Genomic DNA, 26,788 nt, shown 5'->3' on the forward strand with positions numbered 1-26,788 from the left:
GCAGGTTCAAACCCGACGGAGGTGGTCGGATTTTTGAAGGGCGGAAAAAAGTCCATTCGACACTCCATATCATACGATGTTGGCATGTAAAAGATCTCTGGTGACACATTTGGTGTTTACCCGACAAAATTCATTTATTTATTTATTTATTTATTTATTATTATTATTTATTTATTATTCGTATTTAGATTTTGAATTTGTGTAAATAGTGAATTATTGGAAAGAGTGAATTAGTTTACTTATCTGGCCTTTAAATTAATGTAGAGAGAGGAAGCTGACTTACCACAGTCATGAAATATACTGTAAAAAAACTTTTGGGAATTACAGATCGGCTTTTGAAGCCATCCCTAATTAAAAGACATACCTGCATACGTGTATATACAACCTTAGCAAGACCAGTGGAAAGGAAGGATGGACTAAAGAAAACTGATGTTAAAAGAATTACTGCCAGTGACATGTAATACATAATGAAATATACTAGATTGAATCATCGTCCGGCCCCGCGGTATAGGGGGCAACACATCCGCCTGTCACCCTGCGGCCCCGGGTTTGATTCCCGGCCGGGTCAGGGTTTTTAAATTGTAATGATTCATATCCCTGGCCTGGGGACTGGGTGTTTGTGTCGTCCTTGACATTCCTTTCCTCACGTTCAACACTTTACACTTCTGCAATTTCCACATACACACAGGTTCATAACATATGGTGCCAGTAGGGCAAAAGATCTTTCAAGGTCGACGTCCTGAATAAATAGCATAAAAGAAGATGGAATCATAAAAATTAAAGGAATGGTACTGTAGGAATTCAACATTTAATCAGCAGTAGAATCTATATAAATAAGGTTGTAGGGGGTCTGCTGTCTGTAATTTAGTTTCTTTTGGCAATTTTTCAGATATTTATACGTTTTAGGTCGACTCAAAGACCGTATCAGTGGTTTTTATTTTTCTTGTCTGTTTATTCCACCATCACAGAGAAACGGCTGAGTAGATCTTGACCAAATGTCATATTTAGAGTATACACATCCTGGGGAAGGGTTTGATATGCATATGATTTTAAAATCTTTGATTAGATGGGGGGTTTATAGGAAAACTGGAACAGTTTTCCTCCGTTTTCTTTTTTCTGTAAAATCCATGGACTGTATGTGAAACGTCTCTTCATTATAAACAACTTTTGTTTTGCCAGCAGGGAAGTAACGTATTGCCATTTTCATCATCATTCATGTAAACTCATGGTTGTTCCTTGGGTAGAAAGCAAGGGAGACGTCAATCGGCCATTCTGAGGGATATTGGCAGAATTTTATTGGGGATTATAACCATCCTTGAATAGCTTATGTAATAACACCATAAGTCGTCATCTTATCTGTTTACCTAAGAATCCCCGTGTCTAAATTTCTCCTATTTTACCGTTTTCATATATATCTGTAACTCACCATAACTTATTGAGGGACATTTGATTTTCCAATATATTCACTTAGTATTTACATATTTGTCCTATCCAGCTGTCCTCAGTTATAATCCTATTTCTTATTAATTTGAATTTTCTTAACTGTATTACTTTCTTCCTTAATTACTTCATATGTATGCGAGTGCTAATCCCAAAACCTGGACATTCTTTTCTTTGAGGAAAAATTCAAATGTATAACTTTTGATCCCGGAAAATATATAAATATGGATGCATTTTAATGACGGTGCAGACCTTTGTTTCAGGATAATTGGTGGCTAAACGGTAAGTCGTATTACAATACAAGATAGCACAATCGCCATTCTATTTGGAGAAGTCATCAACTTTGGTCCTATGACTTATTGTCTTATCTCGATTGTTGATATGTTAGATAGCGCTGCATTTCTCGATGCCTGAAAAGCCTTACATCTGTTCTGTTTTTGACATGCTCTATTGGTGAAAAATATCTAATTCCCTCCATGGGAACTTAAAATTTTCCATTATAATCAAATCTTTCAAACTCGATTGTGACTTGCATTAGAATAGAGGGCCTGTCTTTATAATGAATACTCTCCCTATTATGAATGGCAGTTGCCAAGTGGATCTGCCTTTATAGTAGAAACTCCCGAACTTGATTGTGATTGGCAGTAGGAAATGTGGCCTGCCATTATCCTCAAAACTTCGCCAATGCCTATCTTACATTGGAATCAACGTATGGCATCCTGCCTGTTTTGTTTCCAGGATAGCGCTAAGAGGCATGCAATTTAATATAATCTTACTCACTGCCTGTACTGTAATTTACGGAGAAATCCGTATGCAATGTAGAATACCACAGCGAAGCACGGGTACTTTTGCTACTGCATATATATATAAACAAACACGACTATCAAGAAAGGTGGAAAAATCATGTTTGAAGAATGGATACAGGAAGATTGCCTAAAGAAATTCTCAAGTATTGCCTTGCTCCGCCTGCCATCGCCAGAGGTCACACGACCTTTCTTTGACATAACTCGCATTCAAGTGCAATCTTTCACACACTGTCACTCTATCCTGTGGCAATAACATCAAGTTATAGAATCAGTTGGTGGGTACCAAAACACTTATTTTATCGGGGTGTCAGCTTAGGGTGTGAAACTTCTCGTCCAAACAGTTTTTAATAGTGCCCACAGTTAGGTACCAGATGGCACAGTAGTAATATTGATATAATGTTGGCTATTTAAAGGGGCAAGGAGGTTGTCCACAACATATCTTCCCTCTACACCACTCCACTAAAATTGTTGGACATTTCCAAATGAAGTTCCAGACTTCAGTTTTAAGGTTGAACTTAGTAGAGAGGTAAACAATTAAGTGATATGCTGTATATGTTCTGTGATAGCAAGTACGCAGAAACTGTCATATAAACTCAGGTGGCTGCATGATAACAAGGTCCACAAAATACTCTAGCGCTATATGCAAACATAAAATCTCTGTTCAGTTAAATAGATCAGCAAAGTGTTGCCATTTCTAATTTAATACATGATAATGGTTATAACCTTCATTGTAGGGAAATGAATTAATGTAAATGAAAATAATTCTTCATATAATGATGTTAACTTTAGACTGATGTATATTTGTTCTGTTGAAAGGGTGCTAGACATGACAACATTATACCAAACAAAGATGCTAATCTACTCACATAAAGAGAGACATAAGAAGAACAAAAGGAACACACAATAGGATGAAGACAATGGCAAGTTGGTGTGGGAAGAGGGAGCAACAGAAAGAGGAGACAAGGACAGACATTGAAACACATTAAGACAAAGACAATCTCCACATCTTCATACACTGCTATCTTCAAATAGGCAGGCTCTCTCCTCCTCAACCCAGTTCTTCTACATCCATCTCTTCTCAGCCCCCCCGACGAGTTTATTTCTGCTTCCCAGCTTAATCAGGAGCGCAGGCATACTAGATGGATAGTGTAGTATAAGAAGAAAGCCAGATAAATACAAGGAAAGGGAAGAAACATAAGATAAGCTTATCTTATATGTAAAAATAATAGTTTTAATTCAATGAAACATTCAGTGTTCATTTTTTGTGGGGTATTTACAGCTAGTGAAGAAAGATGTTTTAACTTTATCATTTGTCCAGCTTGTCTATCTGGTATATCATGTGCTTTAATAAATGCATGTTTCTTATTGGTATTACATTAAGGATAATTAATAGAAACTTCAATAATTTGGTTTGCTAGTACTAGATTCTTGTTATTGTATTAGTTGAATAAAATGTTACACTGCTAAAGAAGCTACAATTTGGTCATCCTCTCTCAGCGTTTGTGTTCTGAACTGAATGATTGGTTCTTTGCTCAGTTTGACTACTGCATCTTGCGAGACAGATGCCGAAGGACCTAGCATGACGCGTCGTAGTTCCTCTGGGGGACTGTTATCTCCAGAGGTAGAGATGGGTCCCAACGCTAAAGGCGTTGTCCTTGGACTGGGGGATGCTTCAGAGCAAGACGGCTTCTACTTGTTGAAGAAGGACTCCCAGAGGCGCATGACTCTCTCCAGGGTGATGAGTCAGGATGAGCAGAAGATATGTGATGTGTGGATGAAGAGCATCCAGAAGGATGTGGGAGAAACCGTGCTTTCTATGGTATGTACTCATAAATTGTTTTAAAATATTTGTTATTACCAGTGTCGTAAGATATATTTCTAGTACAGAACTTTTATTCCTTGTAGTTGCTGTTGTTTACAATATTTTATTCCATTCACAAATTTACTTATTTTAAATTAAATATTTCATTATAATTATTTTTTATACATTGCCACCCACTTCATGCAGCATTATCAAGGCAGCCTTTACCAACTCGATACAAAAGTACATGAACAAATGATAGGCATGGCGGGAAGGTCAGAAAATCAATATTCAAGAGAAAATTTGAACCAATTAAAGATGCTGTTGGTAAGTAACTTAAAAGCTTTTCAGTGTGTCGAGCACACAAGTTAAAATAAATATTACATTATAACTAGGACCCAAATTCATGTGCCCTAAAAATTCCAAAAATATGCATGCACATATGCATTTAAACTGTTGGAAATATGCACGAAAATATGCACTGAAATAAAACAATATACACTTACCAAATGCATTATTTAATTTTAACTCTGCGTTAAATTGATAAACATGTTTCTTTCCTTGCAAAATGATGCATGGCAGTATGTTATGAACAGTTTTTCAATGTTTTCAGGGGTTAATGACTTTCTGTTGTCAGACAGAATTAATTTATACGCTGAAAATAATCGTTCTACGTCGACGGACGTATCTGGGCAATACTTGTACACTGGCCGTGACTGCTCGTAACATTCTTTTGGCAAAGACTGCCTGATTCCTCTTATGCAGTTGCTTGTAGATTGAACCTTCTTTAGTCATGGGTTTGAGTTTAACACCGCTCTGAGTTTCCTTTTAACTTTTTCTCCAGTTTCACGAGGGACACTCTTTAAGGAAATTATGATGTTTTGAATTAACTGAATGGATTCATGTAGTGGTGCACAGCGAGTTTCTAGGCCCTTAATCGCCTTCGAACGTGATGAATAATGCACGTGGATGAAACTGATATCTTTATATACAGTTTCAGATTCAAATGCACACTTTGCTTCACAAACACCCACAGATAAGTTTTGTACAACTGAACACGAGCCAGTGCTTTTTAGGAACAGTTTTTCCCACTTGAAATTACTTTGTTGACAGATGGCAAGAGGGTAGGTATCTCTTCTGCAATACGATGCAATCCATGGGCCAAACATGTGACATGGATGAGATTTAGAAAGAAAAAAAAACTCCAAGAGACTGACCAGCTTTCAACATGTGCAAAGCTGCATCTGTGACTAAAAGGCACACTTTGTAACAATCATTCTCTGATTCAGTAGGCCATAGAAGTCGTAGGGAATCGTTAACAAATCTTGCAACTGTAACGCCATAATCCGCCTACATGCTTGTATTGCTACACTGAAAGCACTTTCCTTGATCAAAGCTTCTCGTGTTGCCAAAGGATGTACAACATACAGAGTTCATTAGATGCGTCATTTCATTCAGAAATCTTAGATAATCAATCACACATAAGAGAAAAATATATCTGTATATGCACTAATGTCCAAAATATGCACTAATGTTCTCAATGTGCATTTGCATATGCGCATGTGCATTTTCAAAAATTCTGGGCCCTAGCTATAACATACCTGTAAAAATCTCCACTATTAAACAAGGAATAAAAATGGTGTGTGTTTTTAATAAATAAAGAATAAGGAATAGAATTAGTGTGTGTTTTTAATAAGAAATAAAGAATAAGGAATAAAAATAGTGTGTATTTTTAATCCTTGTTCAGTGTGTTCTTTACAGGTATGTTATAGTGTAATATTTATTTGAACTTGTATGTTTGACAGACTGAAAAGCTTTCAAGTTACATTTAACTGAGTCGACACTGGAAAGTGTGGCTTCCTTCTTAACAAGCTGCTGTTGGTACTGCAGTTCAGCCAATCAGAGACTCTTTTTAAATAAATGTGTAGGGAAATTGGGTATGGAGGCACTTTTAATGTGGAAAGAAGTCAGATTGGTCACAGTATGGAATAAATATATTTTATGCATTGTGCATACCTTTGACTGATGTCGAGGTGATTCCAAGTGAGAACCTCAATAGCAACCACTGGTTATTAGTAGCAGATCTGAAAACATTAAATGTAAGTTACCAAAGATAACTACTAGAGAATTACTTAAGATTAAGGTGCACCTTTTCTTGTCCCTGATGGCCTAGCTCAGCAGAGACGCTGTGTGGTGCGTCCAAAAAACAAATATGTCTAACAAAATTATCATACAAGATCAGGACAGGATCTAGAATACATAGTCATGAATGAGAACTCAGCAAGATAAAGGAGGTAAAAACATAATTTATTTTGTCAGAAACATAAAGTTCAAATTTAAAAGGAACTATACCCCATTGAAAACTGCAAGTTATATATTACAAATAAAGTTACAATATAAAATTTGACACTAATGTTCGTTCAAAGCATACGGGTCGAGAACCCAAGCATATAAAGTTCAATAGATTCGGAAACATGAAATCTACCTATTTGTAATGGAGATCAAGTTAACAGTAAAATGAAAATGTTAAAGGTGCACCTTTTCAATACAATGAATGTTTATTGATGTGAGTATATGTCACATAACGTTTAAAGAAGATTGGTACTAGTTTTGACGCTCATTGCGCGTCGTCATCAGCCAACGAATCAATTGAGCAAAATACAACTTATCAAATAGCAACATATAACACAAGATAGCACCTACAAGACAAATGTTAAACTATGACTAGTTAAAATATAAAACACATGACAGCAAATACAAGGACTGATGTTAAAAGTTAAATTGTAACAAGTTGAAACAATGAAAGCAAATCAGAGAAGGTAACACAATTGTTAAGGTATGATACACGAGAAAATAGTCCAGCTTGAAGTTTGTAGGACATAAGGTGTATCTACTGTATATACAACACTTGAATGCACCTACTAAGGCAAATTTTAAATGTAATGTTAAAATGATGAGGGTATGGTGCGTATGACCATCTAAAACACATGACAGCACCTATAAAGTCACTGTTAGATTATAACCATTTGAAATGATGAGGTGCGTCTGACCGTAAAATATAAAACTTTTGAGAAGGTATCTCAGTTGTTGTGTCTTGATAAACAAGAGAATAGTCCAGCTTGAGGTGCATAGATCATAAGGTAACATATGTTGACAGTGGGAGAATAAACCTTGTTCTCTTAAGTTGCGCTAATTAACAGGCTTAATTCAGGTGGTTCCGAAGCCAACAATGTGGTCGTGTGAAGATCATAATTTGAAACGACATCACGATTCCCAGTTCAGTATGGAAACGTGGAGACCTGATGAAAAGATTGAAAGCCAAATTAGGCATGATATAAATATATATAGCCAAAAGAAAGATAAGGAAAAAGAGGCGAACTCACCTTGAGCAGCGTGATGGCATAGTTGTTGAAAGGAGAAAAGCTGGGCTAATGAAGAGAGCAATAATGGAGGCTGAGTAGCGGAGGGGAAGGGGAAAGAGGAGGAGCTAAAGCTGGGGAGTAGGGCTATGGTGGGGCAGAGGGATGAGGTAGTGGGGATAAGTGACGGGGATGCGTATTGCACATGGCTTGAAAGATAGCGCTAGTGTTTGGAAATCTGATATTTTTAAACAAGTTAATTAAGAAATCGAAAAGGATATTAGGCTTCTCAGAAATTTAATTTAAGTTGAAGTTAGGATTGAAGTATTGATCGAAATGGATAAAACAATTTTCATTTATATTCATCAGAGGCCCTTTATTGGCCAATTGAAGGATCTCTAAATCATGTTCAATGTCGGTAAACTTGTGGTTGGAGTCAGAGATGTGTTGACCTGTTGCTGAAAACCTATTATATCTTATAGCGATGACGTGCTCTGAATATCTTGTCGTGAAACCGCTTCCTGTTTGCCCAACATATGAGGAATTGCAGTCATTGCATTTGAATCTGTAGATTCCGGACTTTAAGAAAGTGTTGGATATGTTAACTGATGGGGAATTGTGCAGAATTTCAGAATTTCTGTTATATGTTCTGAAGGAAATTTTTACATTATGTTTTCTGAAGAGATTGGTGATTTTGTAGACATCTTTGTTAAAAGTAAAGGTAGAAGAAGTGGCGTCTTTAGATGTTTCTTTATTAAGAGTGGTCTTAGGTCGATGTCTGAACTTGTTGATAATCTAAGGGCTTATTGTAACCGTTAAATCTGATGATTGCATAAATAGTATTGAGTTTGTTGTTCAAGTCTTTCTTTGACAAGGGTATTGTGAAGGCACAGTGGACTAAACTATTATAGGTAGCACGTTTGTGTGCTTGGGGATGTGTGGAGCCTTGATGAATGGTAGTTGCAGTTTGTGTGGGTTTCCTGAAGATTTTGTAAGATAAAGAGGAAGGGTGTCTATGGATGGTCAAATCTAAAAAATTTATTAACCTGTTTGTTTCAGACTCAAGAGTAAATTTAGTGTGGGGATCGATGCTGTTAAGATCATGCAGGGTAGAGGCCACGTTCTTAATTTCTTCGTTCATAATTACGAATGTGTCATCCACGTAAGAAGAATTCTAGGAAAGTGGTTGTTGATTTTAGAATGTTCCAGATAATCTAAATAAATCTCTGCTAAGATACCAGAGGCGGGTGATCCCATTGCTAATCTGTCGTGTTGATAAATAGTTTTGTCAAAAGTGAAAAAGTTATTATTGACGACTAATTTCAGAATGGAGATGAAGTCATGTATTTCAAGTTTGCTAAGAGAACTGTATTTCTTTAAGTTGCTTTCAATAATGGGGAAAAGCTTTGCTGTTTATATGCTTGGATACATGTTGACTATATCAAAAGAATGAAGGGAGTTGTTAGGTTGCAAGTCGAAGGTCTTTAGTTTGTCAATTGGTGTTTTTAATAGACATTGGCGAGAAAGTGGTAGTTTTTAGCCAAGAAACTTTGGACAAATTGAGAGGGTTTATACAGAGGACTAGGCCTATAGTTAATAATAGGGTGGATAGGGATGTTGGCTTTATGGATCTTTGGGAGGCCTTTAGGCCTTTTCGTGGTCCGTGAAAAGAAAGGAAGTGTGCTTTGGGGTTTGTTTTAATTGTCGCTGAATTTGTTGGGTTGGGTCTTCCTTAATTATTGAAAAGGTGCTGCTCTCTTCATTAGCCCAGCTCCTCTCAACAACTGTGCCATCACGCTGCTAAAGGTGAGTTCGCCTGTTTGCCCTTATCTTTCTTTCGGCTATGTACATTTATATCATGCCTAATTTGGCTTTCAATCTTTTCGTCAGGTCTCCACGTTTCCATACTGAAGCGGGAATCGTGACATTGATTCAAATTATGATCTTCACAAGACCACATTGTTGGCATCGAAACCACCTGAATTAAGCCTGTTAATTACCGCAACTTAAGAGAACAAGGTTTATTCTTCCCACTGATAACATATGTTACCTTATGATCTATGCACCTCAAGCTGGACTATTCTCTTGTTTATCAAGACTCAACAACTGGTATACCTTCTCAAAAATTTTATATTTTACGGTCAGATGCACCTCATCATTTCAACTGGTTATAATCTAACAGTGACTTTATAGGTGCTGTCATGTGTTTTAGATGGTCATACGCACCATACCCTCATCATTTTAACATTACATTTAAAATTTGCCTTAGTAGGTGCATTCAAGTGTTGTACATAGATACACCTTATGTCCTAGAAACCTCAAGCTGGACTATTTTCTCGTGTATCATACCTTAACAGTTGTGTTACCTTCTCTGATTGCTTTCATTATTTTAACTTGTTACAATTTAACTTTTAACATTAGTCCTTGTATTTGCTGTCATGTGTTTTATATTTTAACTAGTCATAGTTTAACATTTGCCTTGTAGGTGCTATCTTGTGTTATATGTTGCTATTTGATAAGTTGTATTTTGCTCAATTGATTCGTTGGCTGATGATGACGCGCAATGAGCGTCGAAACTAGTACCAATCTTCTTTGAACGTTATGTGACATATACTCACATCAATAAACATTCATTGTATTGAAAAGGTGGACCTTTAACATTTTCATTTCACTGTAATCCCAGTTCAGTACGAAACAGAATGAAATTTCTAACTTTCAAAGATCGAGATAAAATGATTGCGATTAAAAACTGTCTCTTACATGAATGTATAATGATTGGTTCAATGTTGGCCTAATTACACTAATTCCAAATTTGTTGCATATAGACTTATAAAAGGAACACTTTACTTGGGACTGGCCCTGAGTTTAACCCACCAAAAAGCACTGACTCTAATACACTATATCTGGATCGTGGGCATAAGAGAGAAATCTGGAAACCTCACAATCCAACTACAGCCAATGGGCTGTGAAATACTAACAAACACAAATAATCGACAGCACTATCACACGCATAAGACACACATAAACAATTAACACAAATAAACCACATCTGAAAAAGAAAGACGTAAAGTTACCCTTGCAGCATTGGAGTGAGCGGGAATCGCTCTGAGGATCTGCGAAGTTCTCATGACAGTCTGTGTCACAATACACCAGGCTGTTCTTGGCTACATGTTTTCAAAGCAGGTGTTCAGCTGGCTGGCAAGGGAAAAATTACAATCTTTATCTGTGTGGCTCAAGCAACCGTTTCTGACCCACTACGACCCTCTCAAGTAACGGGACTGTGCGTAAACTTTCACTCAAGGCCTTCAGTGGGACACCCAAATATCTCGCTCTTTACCTGGGAAGCAAACTTGCTGAGCGGAAAGAAGTTTCGGTTTATAAGCCCTCAAATATATAATTCATTATAACATCCGGTCTGGGGTACACACTCTCACAAACCACGTACAACTCATTACATCAGCCACAATACTATGTCCATTTCTAGGCCTCAACACAATAATCGTGGCTATCACGGCCTCGTATTCAATAGTCTCCAGTTCATTTCTGAAACACAGTTAGGGTTTGCTGCCACTTTCTGTAAATGACCCTCACTAAATTTAGTGATGGTGATAGCACACGTCATCAGCCGAAAATTTGCAGTAATACTACTTCAAGCATAGCCTGTCTATAGATTAGTTCTACTCATCTCTAAGTTCCCATTTGATCTTCAGGAGGTTCAGCGCCCTGCAATCTGCGAAGATGAATATGACATCGCTCATACCTTAGTGTCTGCATGACACGAGTAAAAATGTCTTAACACAAACAAACACTACACTACATCCTGACAGCCCTTGTATTCCAACTCTAAATAACTCTGAAATAAGACTGGTGTGTAGCATGCATCCAGTCCCAAACATGATTTACAAAGTAAATGAAAACCAACAAATGCCACTCTGGCTTACATTACGGTTACTATTTACACTTAACGAAGGAACCACCTGTGAATATGATCACTACATTTCATGCTTATAAACAGTTCAACTTATCTTTATCTCTATGCATCCTATCAGAGGTGGCCTTGGAACTGCTCCACGAGTATAATTTAGCTCATGACAGCATTGTTGTTGACGGATCTAGGAGTCTGCTGGTTCGGTCCTTCTGGTCCCATGATGTGCTGCCTTTGGTCATCTACTGTAACTTGGTAACAGTTGTCATTCCCAATTATCTTCATCGCTTCATTTGTGTACGAACTCTGGTAAGGATACAATTGACAATATACCCTATAGAGACAGTCTGGTCAAACGATAGTAACCAAATTAAGGGATATTTTCCCGGTTCCGATCTAGTCCTTCACAGTGGTTAGCTGTCATTAATGTCAATATAAATGATCCGTTATTGGACATTATAAATTTTCCAGCTAACTCATTCCTGGTTGCCAGTGTTTTGCCGCAGTGTACTAAGTTGGTCTCATCAGTTGGTAAATAGCACACTCACCGAGACGCATGGCTAGTGCATACCGTAGAGGCCACTGCGTAGGCTATTTGGAGCCACCGGCAGTGCCAATGCACTATGTGAGACTTTGTCTCATTACCAATTGGCCATCAGATGATATAGATGTTGATTCCCATAGGGAACCTGAAATATTTGTCTCGAATGAGTAAAAATGAGCTGGAAAATTTATAATGTCCAATAATGGACCATTTATATTGGTATTATAAATTTACTCATTCGGGACAAATATTTCAGGTTCCCAATGGGAATCAACATGTATATCATTAGCCATCATTAGCCACACGTGGAGTTATTACACAACGCAAACTCATATTAAAACATTTATTAACTGAGCAAATGTTGCTCGGGTGAGCTTAAACAAATAGTTACTACGTCTCATCTATCACTGATACAATAGGCTTTGTTGATTACGTCCTCGTGGAAAGTATGCACTCCTCAAATGTCACTTAGCTACTGAGGGCTGTTCACTGACGCTTTCTGCTTTTATAGTCTGAGTAGAGTGACGCGCCCAATAGTACATCCCCGGGATACAAGAGGTTCCCTTTGTTTTTGGTCAGCTACTTCGCAACTGATATTTCAAATGAGTTGGTAATAAGCAAAACAAGCACAGTTACACCACTTTAATGGCTCATTCTACTTCGAAAATATTAAAGGGAATTTTCCTCATCATGGATCTGTGGGATATGGCTCTGTGACTTCGGGATCGAATTCAAATGATTCTAGACCTGGATATTTTGTGTTAGGGGACACCTGGCGTTGTTCGTTAGTTCTCCGCTTTCAAATCTCTTGCTCTCTTTCTTGCATGCTGTTTGCTGACTCTCTTTTCTCCTCGCGTACCCAAGCCATCAACGGGGTTTACACCAGTAAAATTATGGCGTCCTGCCTTTGTTCGTCTGAGGGAAAAGCACCACACCCTGCTTGCTACTGGTTCGACATATTTGTACACTGTCACCCAGCATTCCTAAGCTTGTTTCTTAGCTCTAAATTCAAAATGTTTCACAGAGTTAAATCATTCCAATTGGACCGTGATATGATACAGTTCAGTAACAAGTAGAAAATTACCTAAGATTAAGGTGTGGTAACTACAACAGATTGGAAAGAGGACAGACGATCAGGAACATATAAGAGGACAATTGCCTACATAAGAAGTGGAAAGTGGTGAGGTAGAGTGGACCAGATTTAAAAACACCTTGATAAAGGAAGCAGTTGTGCTTTGCAGGAAGACAGATGCTATGGTAAGGGGAAAAGAGACACCCTGGTGGAATTAAAGAGTATGATCATCAATAATGGAAAGGAACATGGTACAAAAAGAACTCAAGAGAGAAATCCAAGCCAGGACAGATACGAGATGAGTGGAAGATCAGAGACCTTGAGCAAGTTTAATGGGACAAGAAACTGAGAATTAAGAGTAGTAGAAGAGAAGATGAAGTCCTGGGAGAACTTTACTAAAAAAAAACTGGAGGAAGACTGTGGAGGCAGTATGAAACTATTGTGCAGAGTGATAAAAAACAAAATGAATGCAGTTGAAACCATCAAAGCAGTTGAGAATCCTAATGAAAACCTCGCCAGGAAGGAAGGGGACATAGAGAGATTCTGAGGAATTTGATCACCTATTGAACAGGACAGAAGTAGATCAGAGAACAAACAAACCAGCTGTTGAAATCTATGCAGAGGAGCCTCCTAGTAACAAAAACATCCCTTAAGAAGATGCCACAAGGGAAATTCCCAGGAATCAAAGTCAACATGGGCATGATTAAAGCTGCAGGAGTTCAAGGTTTGCAGTGGCTACACAGGGTGTCGTTATCCCCCTGTTTAAGAAAGGAAATAGCCAAAAATGTTCCAACTACCGGGAAATAATGCTGCTTAGTCGTGGGCTTAAGAGAGCAAATTGTGAGTCATTTTAGAGCCACAGTTAGAGGAAGAACAGTATGGCTTCCGGCCCAATAGGTCCGCAACAGACCTAATCTTCTGTATCTGTATGTTAATGGAGGAATATGGAGAGAAAGGCAAAGATCTATTCATGGATTTCCTGTATATTGAGAAGGTGTATGACAGCATTGCTAGAAAGATGATGTGGGAATGCCTAAGAAAGAAGAATGTGCCAGAGGGACTGGTGAGAAAAATTCAGATGCTGTTTGAGCATTATACCAGCTGTGCACGATTCGGTGATGGACACTCATCCTGGTAATGGTACTTTTTGGGGAAAATACAATACAATCCCATTGGCATGGGGAGTGAGAAGTGACGGGGCAGAAAACACCCAAAATGATCAAGATTATGGATATATGTTTCAGCATAGCTCTCAACCAAACTTGGTACACATATGACTTACTAGAAGGAAAAGAGGAAGAAAAAAATACTATGGAGGTGAGAAATTCCTACTCTCGCTAGGGGAGAGGAATGGGAGGGGATGACATGTACAAATAATTAAAATTAACCAATATTAATGTCGAATCCGTAGTTTATATGTTGCTGAGATGAATTGTGATGCTCTAGATACCTTTTAAGCCCACGTTCAGCCTCCGTTGGATGGGGGCTGAGATGGGGTGAAAAGTAAATAGTCTGCAATGACTGAGATTAGTGTTGAATCCGTAGTTTTCTGGCTCGCAAGACTGATTGGTGACCCGTCTATCAAATATTTCCCAGTCAGTTCAGGCTTTCACAAGGGCAAGGTTTTACAGCACTTGAAAATGAAATAATTTAATACTTGAAATCAGACACACATAAATAACTGTAAAACTACATAATAGGTCATAAAATATCAACGTCTCAATAAGGAATTCTACAAAAAAATCACTTCACACATAATTAACAGGCAATAAAACTACTACTATTCAAAAACTATCTGAATAACCCCGGGTACAACAGGTAGTACAAAATAAAATAAAATACAATCCAACACCATAACAAGCTAGAACAACCATCTACTCCCGCTCCCTGCTCACTCTCCTCAACCCCCTCGTTCCTTCCCTTACACGCTCACTGTCACAGGCATGCAACCATCTTACACACAGTTCAGTTCCAGACAGCACACAGGCTAATTATAATAACACAAGACTATTGCAGACATAAAAAAAGAAAAAGAGAGATAGATTTTGTAATGGTGGAATTTTCCCCCAACAGCACCATAATGCTGTTAAGGTCGACATACATGCTTAATAATTAAATTTATTTCTTGTAACTCATCGTGGTTCCAGACCAGAAGTGGAGTCCAGCAAGGCAGTGCACTGTCCCCGTTATTGTTTATCACCATCATGGATGACGTAATGAAGAACATGAGGGAAACCTGCGGTCAACTAGATGCAATGGCCTTGGCTGATGACATTGCAATCTGGGGAGAAATTGAGGAGGAAGTACAGTTGAGGCTAAGTTTCAGGGCTCTTGTCTCAAGATAAGCAGAGCCAAAACAGTAGCGATGGCAATAAACAGAGAGGGACAATCAGCGAACATCATGCTAGGAAATCATCCACTGGAAAGTGTGAAAAACTTTACATACCTCGACATTGCAATTTCTCCATACACGCTGGCCACAAAGGAGATGGCTAATGGAGTGGCAGAAGAGCTCTCATTTTTACCAGCAAGTACAAACACTCTGGGTTCTCGAAGTACCAATAAAATAAAAAAAAATTTCAAATACCGATCTTAACCTATGGTATCGAAACTCATTAAGGTTACAGGCATCTGAGATGAAGTTCCTGATGTCCCTCTCTCTCTTATTCTCAATCTGGCAGCAATTCTTCTCCTCTACTCCTCTCTGATAGACTCTTCACTTTTTCATGTGATTTTGCTCCTATATCTCCTTGAGTCTGTTTCATGTATTGTAATCTGGGTCTTCCTCTGCCTCTTTTGCCTTGTACCATTCCTTCCATAAGTTATTAAAAAATCGTTGTTCCTATACAGATGTCCTATTAACTGGTCTGTTCTCTTCATTATTGTTTTCAATAGGGCTCTTTTTACATCAAATCTTGTAAGAACTTCATTTGTCAGCCTTGCCATCCACGAGATTTTCTGTGTTCTCCTCCAACATAACATTTCAAATACTTCCAGTCCTCTCCTATAACCTGTGCCAAGTGTTTCAAGTTTCTGAGCCGTACAGTGCCACACTCCAGACATAGCATTTTCTAAATGCTTTTAAGCATTTAAGTTCCTTGATGTAAGAAGCACCCGTTTGTTGTTGAAGGCTATTTTTGCTTGCGCAATTCTTCTTTTTATGTCTTCTGAATTTATGCCATCTGATGTGATTTTTCTTCCTAAATAAGTGAACGTATTAACTTGTTTCAGTGGTACATCGTTAACCCTAATGTCAGCTGTAATTTGCTGGCAGGTGAACACCATGATCTCTGTCTTCTTTGTGTTGATTTTCATGTTATACTCCTCTCGCAGTATCTTATTCATTCCTGTTAACACTTTTTGCAGATTTTCTTCATTCTCTTCAATGATAGCTATATAGTCAGCAAATCTTATAATTTTAATTTCTACTCCATTGATCGTAATTCCTTGCATAGTCTGTTTACATTCCTTAATTCCCTCCTCACTATACAAGTTGAATAGCACTGATGATAAATTGCATTCTTGGCATACTCCTTTCTTTATGTATGCCTCTTGTAGTTCACCCTTTATGTTTATAATGCCTCTTTGACATTTGTACAATTCATATACTATCTGTCTGTCTCTGAAATCTAGACCAACATTAGTCATAATTTTCATCAACACATTCCAATTCACATTATCGAAAGCTTTCTCCAAGTCCACAAATGCAACAAACAGCATTCTTTTTAGGTCCAGTGTTTTATCTGCAATCTGTCTTAACATTAAAATAGCCTCCCTTGTTCCTCTATTCTGTTTAAATCCAAACTAATCTTCATCCAAATTCTGTTCAGTTTTGTTGTTTATTTGGTTGTATACTATTCTTGTTAATATTTTAGACATGTGTGATAATAGACTCAAGGTCATCATCATCATCATCATCACTTCTTCGCTGCAGCAAGCCGGGTGCGGTTGTACGAGTCTCCTCCAGTTTGTCCTATCCATCCACAGATGCTGCTCATATATGCGACGCCAGTTCACATCTCTAATTTCAAGGTCATTCATTATCTGTTGTTCCCAAACATCATGAGGTCTTCCTCTTGGTCTCTTCCCAGGAATATTGTGGTCAAAGTACGTTCAAGGTGTCCTGTGAGGGTCCATTCTTTTCATGTGAGCATATCATTGCAGTCTCTTCACTTCTAGAGTCTCCAGCAAGCTTCTTTCCAATCCATGCTGTTGCTGGATATCCACATTCCTTATTTTATCCATTTTTGTATTTTGTAGACAAGAAGGGAGGAATTTCATTTCTGTTGCCTGAAGAAGACTCTTTGTTTGTCCAGTGAGTGTTGCTGCTTCCAGGCCATGTGTCAGTATAGGTACGTGATATATTTTGTACAAGCCGATCTTAAAAACGAACGGAAATGTTTCATCCCAAAGTATTTGACGTACAGCATGATGGAATTTGGAAGCTTTCTGTATTCTATTACTGATCTCTTGATGTATGGTATTGTCTGATGACAGAACACTACCTAACTACTGGAAGTTGTCTACAATATCCATCTCATCATCTCCAATTCTTAGATGAACATTTGGAAAGTTTCTACTCATCACCAAGCCAACTGTCTTCGTTTTGCTGATTTTGATACCTAAGGTTGTAAAAGCTTCTTGCCAGAGATCTAGTCTAGTTTGTACTTCCGCTTGTGTCTCAACCCATACCATTACATCATCAGCAAAAACCAGGGCATTAGTTGTTGGCTCCTTTCTTTTAACCGCTTTTAAAACAATCCATTATGATTATGAAGAGAAGTGGTGAAAGACAACTTCCTTGCTGGACTCCACTCTTTGTTTCGAACCAACCTGACCTTCCATCCTGGACCTGGACACAACACTTGGTTTCATCATATAATCGTTGTACTCGTGCTATGATGTCATCGGGCACTTTCTTATGTCTCAAACATTCCCATATATGCCTGCAAGGTACATGGTCATATGCTTTCTTGATGTCCAAAAAAACAGTCATAAGTGTTTTACCTTTCTCCCAGTACTTCTCGTAGAGCATTCTGATGGCAAAAATGAGGTCTATAGTTGATCTATGAGGTCTAAATCCATGTTGTTCGTCTTCAAATGTAGGTTCAACATATTTTCTAATCCTGCTCTCAAGGATGGATTCGTAGATTTTGAGGCCATGTGACAGCCGAGTTATACCTCTGTAGTTGGTACATTTCTTTCTATCACCTTTTTTCAACAATGGGATGATGACTCCTTGCTTCCAGTCATTGGGTATTACATTATCTTTCCAGATTCTATTTATTACTCTGTACATCCACTGTTGTCCAACCTCTCCTAGTGCTTTGATCATCTCAACACTAATTTGTGCTGCCAAAATCAAGGTTTGTCGTCTAATGGAGTGACATTTTCATAACAGTTCATCAAAGTTTCAAAGTGCCTTTGGAACTCCTGTAATATTTTGGTCTTATCCCTAATCACCTGACCATTAGGTAATTCTACAGATTGGATGGATTCAGTTTGAGTTCTTCTATTCTTAACAGTACTGTATAACAGTTTTTTTATTTCCATCCTGCGTTATTTTGGTAGCCAGATATCTTCCTTGTATGTCTGCTTTTCAGCTACAACCAACTGTTGGACCTGTAATTTTTACTTTCTGTAAAGTGACAGCTTCTCTGTTTCATGTTGATCTCCCCATGTTCTTGCTTGATATAAGGATCTTCTTGCACGGTTTCTGTCATTGATAGCCTTTTTAATATCATCATTCCACCAGGCAGTTTCTTTAGGTTTTCTTATTTGACTCTGTTGTCTACATACTTTTTCTGCTGTACCAACCACAACCTTCTCTAGAGTATCCCATTCTACTACCATTTTCAGTTCTTGTCTCGGCAACAACCTGCGGACACCTTCCCTGAATTCTTCTTTTACACTTGGCTCGGTTAGTTGCCAGGTTTTTATTTTTGGGACTCTTTTGTTACAGACTTTGGGAGGTCTTTTCTTTGCAATAACTGCAACCAACAGTCTATGGTCTCCACCAATGTCTTCACTTGGAATGACCTTGACATCACTGACATTTTTCCATACATTTTGATCTATCAGAATATAATCTATTACTGTACCTATTTCATCATCCTAGCTATATCTTGTGATTTTATGGGAGTCCATTTTCTTGAACTCAGTGTGACTCACTATCAGGTTGTTTCTCATGCATAGATCTAGCATATATTCTCCCTCTTCATTTCTGTTTCCTATTCCATGAGGGCCCAGTGTGGATTCATATCCTGTTCGTTGTGAGCCAACTTGTGAATTAAATCACCCATTAAAATTAGATTCTCATACTCAGTGTGTTCTTCCAAGTTATTAAGGAAGTTGGCCTTTTCCTCTTTTCAGCATCCTACCTGTGGAGCATAGACTTGGATCACATTGTACTTTTCCCCTCCTAAGTTCACAGATAACTTAATTATCCTTTCACTAACAAACTCTTCTTCACTAGAAGCATCTATGTCTTTATGTATTAAAAATCCAACTCCATTCTTAGACTCTACTTCATTTCCAGACCAGTAGAGACTATAGTCCAATCTGATATTCATTTTCCCAGTTTTCTTCCACTTTGTTTCACTCAGGCCCATGATCAGAAGTATTCTCCTTTCCATGAGGTCAACCAGCTCTTCAGTTTTGTTTGTCAATGTCAGGATGTTTGTCTTTGTTTGGTTTGGGTAGCTGGTGTAACATCGGGCAGTAAACCGTCATTCGCACCAAACTGACGAATTCCTACATCCGAGGCTCGTATTATTCTTGAAAGCAACTTTTTCAGTAATTCCTCTGTTGACCTGCTCAAGGTACAATTAAAAAATCAAAACTGGACAAGTTAGGGAATGATATGGTTAGAAAAGAAGCTGGGATTAAGACATCATTGTTAGATCGAGTCAGCATGATTGAATTGAGGTAGTTCAGGCATGTAATGAGGATGGAGCCAACAAGGACAGCTTATGTTAACTTGGAGAGGCATGTGGCAGGAAGAGGGACGTTGGGAAGACCAAGAACCCACCGGACGGACATTGCAGATAGGGGAAAAACACGGGAGGACGCCATTAACAAAAGGATGTTTCTCAATAACACAGAGTGGAAGAGGCTCACCAACAGTACCCGGGAAACAAACTGTAAAATGATGACCATGATGATAATACCACCGCCACTACTACCACTTCGTTTATTGTTCTGCATAAAACTCTCCACTTTGTTTAGTCCTTTTTTATGATGAGTTTAATTGATTTAGTATGGTGCCGTATTTGTGGAGACTCATTGTGCACTTCATATTTAAAATACACTTAAGAAAATGGAAATTGCAACACCATGAAGGCATTGGTCGTTTGTGTTGATTTTCAAGATATGGAACGATGCCATATAGGTATGCAAACGATCAAAGTTTCAGACCCATTGGACTGTTGCTACAGGTCTCCCAATGTGATTGGTCATGGAGGAATCAACTCCACTATACAGACTCTGGCGTAGCATAGTTGACTTGCAGTCTGTGCAGTGAAGTGTTCACCGTCAAACATGCCTCGACGACAAAGAAGAGCACGCTATCAACAACTGTCGCCGATTGAGAGGGCTCGGATAATTGGGCTGTATGAGGCTGGATTATCGCTAAGGACTGTCGCTGCACGTGTTGGCCGACAGGCATCTACGGTACAACCTGTATGGCAGCAGTGGTTAAATGAAAGTACCTACTCTCATAGACCTGGCACAGGTCCTGCGCGACAGAGAACTGTGAGAGAGGATCGCCGCATCATTTGGATGGTCCGGATGGAACCCCATGCAACAGCAGCGCAAATTCGAGCAGCTGTGGCACCCCACGTTACACAACAAACAGTTGGTAATCGCCTGCGTGCAGCTGGCTTACGAGCCCATGTCCCTGCAGAAGGTGTTCCATTGACCCCACAACAGCGACGTGTAAGGCTGGCCTGGTGTCGAGAAAGATCGACGTGGGTCGACGAATGGGATAGGGTCATCTTTAGTGATGAATCGCGCTTCTGTCTTGCCCGTAGTGATCGCCGGAATCGTGTGCGACGACGTACCGGGGAGAGGGGCCGCCTAGATCTTATTGTCGAGAGGCACACAGGGCTAACACCAAGCGTTATGGTCTGGGGAGCTATTGGCTTTAATGTGAAATCACAATTAGTGCTTGTTGAGGGCACTATGACTGCTCGACAGTACGTTGATAGGGTACGCAATCCAGTGGTTGTCCCTATGATGACGAACATTGCTAATGGGATGTTTCAGCAGGACAATGCCCGGGTTCACACTGCACGCATCTCCAGAGAAGCTCTCCATGACATTAAATCAAATAAAGATCTCTTTATTTGCAAATGAAGTGTCTACCTCAGTGGCAAGGTACACTAAAATACATTATTGTCAAGCACTAAATGTTAAATTAACAAGAGAAGAAAATTTTCCTATAATACAATATTATACAATTTACGCTAATAATTTTTTCTATTAAACACGCAGCTCATCCTAAATAAATTTATATTGTTTACAAAATTCTACTTATAATATCTCCTGTACTACTTACAAATATAGTCAACTGATATACAGTATGTGGAATTACTTCAAATGATACTGTACAACTGGTATAAGATTACATTGCATTTATTTACTTGTTTTTTTTTTTTTAATTTTTTTTTTACCCATTCTGGAACCTAAGTAGCATAACGACCTGCTGCGTCTTAACCAGAGCCCCTTTTACCACCAATTTTTAGAGTTCCTGAAGGGCCTTCACAGCTACCGTAGCGGTCCCAGGGCCCTCAAAGTCCCCACTGTACTTCACCCCTACAGGCAGTCCCCTACTTTGGCTGTCCAAACTCCTTAGACCAGAGGATAGAATTAATTTATTCACACACGTTTTTTTTTTTTATTTACAAAAACCTGCACTGGTCGAATGCCCTCTAACACTTCATTTATTTTCTCTGTTGCTGTTTATTCTCTTCTTGAATATCTGTACAGATTTTGGAAAAGGATCAAACACTACCCCTGGTAAACTGTTCCACTCCTTCACACCCTTCCCAAGGAATGAAAATTTACCCCAATCGCTTCTGCTAAAATTCCTTCTAATTTTGTATTTGTGGTCTGTCCTGCCGATATAATTATTTTCCAACTGAAGCCTCTCACAGATATCTCCCCATGCTTTTTCTCTTGTATAGGCTCTATATAATCCTATAAGTCTAGTTTTCTCCCTTCTCTTACTTAAAGTTTCCCACCCAAGTTCCTTTAATATTTCCCCTGTTACAAATCTTGCTGCTTTCCTCTGCACACTATCTATTTCTTTTATTAGGTATTCTTGGTGAGGATCCCAAACACTGTTTGTATATTCCAATAATGGACGATCCATACTTAAGTAACTTTTTTCTTTTAATTCTTTATTGCATCCTTTAAGTAGCCTCATTATGACATGTAACGATCTGTATGCTTTCCCAACAATGTCATCAACATGACCCTTCCAGTGCAAATTACTTTCAAATCTCACATTTAAATATGTGCACTTGCCATCTTTTGGGATAACTACCTCATCCAAAGTATATTCAAATTCAGTTTTAAAGCTCCTCTTTGTAGAAGTTGTAACAGTTGCTTTGCCTCCATTAACCTTCATATTATTTTCTTCAACCCATTGTTGGATACTTTCAAGGTCCCTTTGTAATTCTGAACAATCCTCAATGGTATTTATTTCCCTATAAACAATTATGTCATCTGCATACAATCTTATTTTTGATGTTATATTGTTCCCTAAATCATTTGCGTGTATTAAGAAAAGTAACGGACTGATTATACTACCCTGAGCAATTCCCTTCCAAACTTTCTCTTCCTGCGATACATTATTTCCTGCTTTGACTTTCTGAACCCTTGAATTTAGAAATGTTTTTATCCAACATGTAACCCTTACGTCCAATCCTATTCCCTCCAATTTCTTTAATAATATTCCATGTTCCACTCTATCAAAGGCTTTGGAAAGATCTATGGCTATGCAATCTAACTGACCTTATGAATCCAATTGATCTGATATCTCCTGCTGAAATCGCATCAGTTGTGCCTCACAAGAAAATTTCTTTCTAAATCCATACTGGCTCCTCATGAACCAAGTTTTATCATCACATATCCCTCTGATGTACTTTGATATTAAACTCTCCAGTATTTTACAAACTATACTGGTCAGGCTGATTGGTCTGTAGTTCTCTGGTTTCCTTTTATCTCCCTTTCCTTTATAAATTGGTTAAATTTAGCCCAGAGTGTATCCACATTACTCCCTTCACTTATCCAACAACGGGGGGTGATTTAAGGTAAGTCCCAAATTCATCAACTTTAGTTTTTCTGTATAATTTCTTGTCTTGTGTAACCCTCTTATTAAGCCTTTTTGGTAAGAGTCCTACATCCATTATTACAGCCTTATGGTCTCCTGTTCCTTCAATTACCTCAGTTTTATCAACAATTTCCTATGGTTTAACCAAGAATACATCTAGTAAGTTATTGAGACGAGTCGGTTCTTGTACTACTTGTGTAAATCCTCCCTCCCAAATTAACTTATTTGCCAGTTTCTGTTCATGGGCTTCACTTGCAGCTCCATTCCATTCAACTTCAGGCAAATTTAGATCTCCCCCAATTATTACCATATCATTATTGTTTTTATGAGTATAATCTATTATTTTCTCAAATATTTCCATGTCTCTCTCCTCTCTTCCAGGCCTGTATGTTCCTATAATTCCCACGTCCTTCATATTATCACAAACTAATTTTATCCCTAATATTTCATCCCTTTCATCAGTAAACCATTCATGTGAACAATAAGTTTCCTTCACCAGAATAAACACCTCCCCTCCCTTTTTATCTCCTCGGTCTCTACGATAGACTGTGTACCCTTCTGGAAATAAAACCTTAGAATGGCCCGCCAGATCCCCGGACCTCAGTCCTATTGAGCTTGTGTGGGACATGATGGGTCGACAACTGGCCAACCGTCCTCAGCCACCCACAAATCTGGAACAACTAACCCATGCAGTGCAACAAGCATGGGCCACAATTCCTCAGGAAGCGATCCAGGGCCTTATTGACTCCATGCCTCGACGAATTCATCAATGTATTGCAGCTCGTGGTGGGCACATCCTGTATTGATTGTTGTCCAAACTTGCAGTCAGAGGGACCTGAAAGTGTAATCATCGAATCACAACTGTGACGTTAGGTTTTGTAGACTTGGGTAAGGGTGTCGCATTTTGGGTAGATATGTACACTCAGAATAATCTCGCAATACACCAGAGTGGAAATGGTAAGTAAAAATACCAACAAAACAAACACGATCATAGAAGAATATAACTAAGTCATGAACTTGGACACTAGTCCGACTAACGCAGTAACATAAACACCAATCTATGCAAGTGATGGCATGCCACGAAAAGGATTTTACAACTCTCCAGAAAAATCCATACATGCACAAGTACTCAGATTTCAATTTTCAAAGTGAAGGATTTCAGCAGAGCGCATAGGGAAGCATTTTACTGTGTCCATTTTTTCAGAGGAACCCGAGGTAAGTACAGATAATTAAAGGACATGGAAATGCGCGTGATAAAAATCAGGGAAAAAGAAGGAACAGTTTTCTCATAACAATAATATATTAGCACAAACACCAAGAGGGATTTTTACAAGCCAAAGAAAGTGAAACAGATAAAGAATCCAACAATATTTTAAAGAGTAGATACTTCTGATTTCCAAAAAACATATGGGACGACCATTTAACAACACTAATTTCAATTTAAAGAAAACAGTTAGACTCGAGGCAAGATGAATTTTACAATAGTTTACATTGGGAGTATCCTACAAAACGGTAAACAGATATTACCCATTAATACGAAAATTTTAAGAAAGTTTTGAAAGGCATTAGGCCACTGTACAATAGCAAAAGTAGAAGAAAAGATAAAACCCGGGACAGGAACGTGGGGAAAAAGGGAAGGACGTGAAAGAGAACAGTACCTAAGGCTGGCAACAGGGATTAGGAAAAATAGAACCTACAAACATTGTTGGAATTCAAATTTTCAAACAGAAGCTAGGCGTTAATAAAATTACAATTAGTCCTATTCTTGCGTTTGTTCACCAAGTCTATTGGAATCCAGTGGTTCATATCACAATAATCACTTGACGTAATTGAAAGTCAAATTTTGAAAAGAGATCGTAATGCAGTTGCAAGAAAAACACCACTGTCAACAGCTCAGACTAGCAATATTATTAGCGTGAACAGTCATTAGTAGCCAGTACGGCATGATGAAATCAGGAAGTGCAGCATTAAAAAGAAAGTGAGGTATGGCAAGGGAAAATAAATTTAAAGTTCGCTCACCCGTCCAGCAGTCCTTGAGCTTCAATCATGAACATTAAACACCATTTAAAAAGAAACATTGCACACGGACCAGCCGCTAGCGTAAGTAAAATAAAGTCATCCCTCCACACGTCGTGGTCTTCATCCAACTCCCCGATCAAGCCCAGAGCAGGCCTTATTTATATTCCGATGGAAACATCCAGAAAAGACGAGAGCAGACGGTACACATTGCACAGCGAGGCGGTAGGGGAAGAAAGGAGGGAGGGTAAGCAGCACGAACAGTACAAACTGGACAGGCGAAGAGAGCACACACACACAGGTTAGTAGCAGCATGTCAAGCGTAGCAGACGTAGAATCATGTAGAATAGTTGAAAAATTTGGAGCACGTTATACAACTGAACACTCGTCCTGCGTGTTCAATTGCAGCAATGTAGCACCACTCCTTCTGGGTGTTGCAATTTTCATTTTCTTCAGTGTATATAATTTTGCAGTTTATAAAAGCTTTTTGCAGAACCATGTTATGAATTAAAATAAAAGGGTGTACTTCTATGCTTTTAGAATGGTTTTAAATAACATCCTATACAAATTGCCCTGAACACCGCTTGTCACTTTTCTAACTTTGCAAGTTTGTCAGCAAGTGTATATAAGACAAATTTATGTGAAAGCGTAAGGCAAGAATTGTCTTACTTTAAAATCATTAAATAGTATCTGTTGTCTTTTAGGGCTCATTCTGCTTCGATTACCCTTTATTGTCAACGTCAGCAGTAGCATCTTGTATGTCTGCATTGCAGCATGTTCATTCCATCTAGTTTTTCCCCCAAATTAGCCTTAATCTATCATAATGAAATACTCTCCTTTTCTGTTAACCTGTTTGTACCAGTGATTATTCTCAGTTGTTTATTGATTTTTGCTTGTAAGAAATGATGGAAGTACAGTATCTGGAATCTATGTAGCCTTTTTAGTTCTTATGCCTAAAAACCGAAGGATAAGTATAAACCGTTCATTAAACCAACTTCTGTTTTACAATAAGAGTGAGATTTTGAATCCTTTCTAGTTGAACCAAGGTCTAATTCTACTGTCAACTCTTACTAAAGCGTGATAATCAGAGCACAGGTTTTTTAATCTGTTAATAAATTCCGCTGATATATCCATCAGGATGGACTATATTTTTTTCATAGTTTTATTCTTATTTTTCTGCATGTAAACATAAACCACAATTGTAGTATTTCTCAATTTATGTTCAACAGTCTCATCTGGAAGCACTGATGAGAGGTCTCAAGGACTACATCTCAGAACAGAACCGTGAGGTCATTGAAAGTGCTATCCATACACTGAAGGAGGAGTTGGACTTTGATGCTGCTGCCATCAACCAGCTGCACTTTGCCATCTACCTCTTCCAAGATGCTGTAAGTTGACAACCATGATTTGTATGTTTTGTGTCTATTGGTTAAGAGCAAGTTTGTGTTATATGGCCCATGCATTGAGGAAGAGTTATGGGGGAGCTATA

The 26,788-nt window shown here is 38.4% G+C and overlaps 1 protein-coding gene across 1 annotated transcript in view; it reads left to right on the plus strand.

Annotated features, from left to right (window-relative positions):
• The window catches only part of Ask1 (apoptotic signal-regulating kinase 1), a 226,847-nt gene that overhangs the window by 147,037 nt on the left and 53,022 nt on the right, over positions 1-26,788 (plus strand). Inside the window, exons 16-17 of the mRNA XM_067152155.2 lie at positions 3,783-4,065; positions 26,529-26,687. Coding sequence (XP_067008256.1) covers positions 3,783-4,065; positions 26,529-26,687 — 442 coding nt within the window. The remainder of the gene's footprint in view (positions 1-3,782; positions 4,066-26,528; positions 26,688-26,788) is intronic.

The sequence above is a fragment of the Anabrus simplex genome, chromosome 8, assembly GCF_040414725.1.
Source record: "Anabrus simplex isolate iqAnaSimp1 chromosome 8, ASM4041472v1, whole genome shotgun sequence".
Lineage (NCBI taxonomy): Eukaryota > Metazoa > Arthropoda > Insecta > Orthoptera > Tettigoniidae > Anabrus > Anabrus simplex.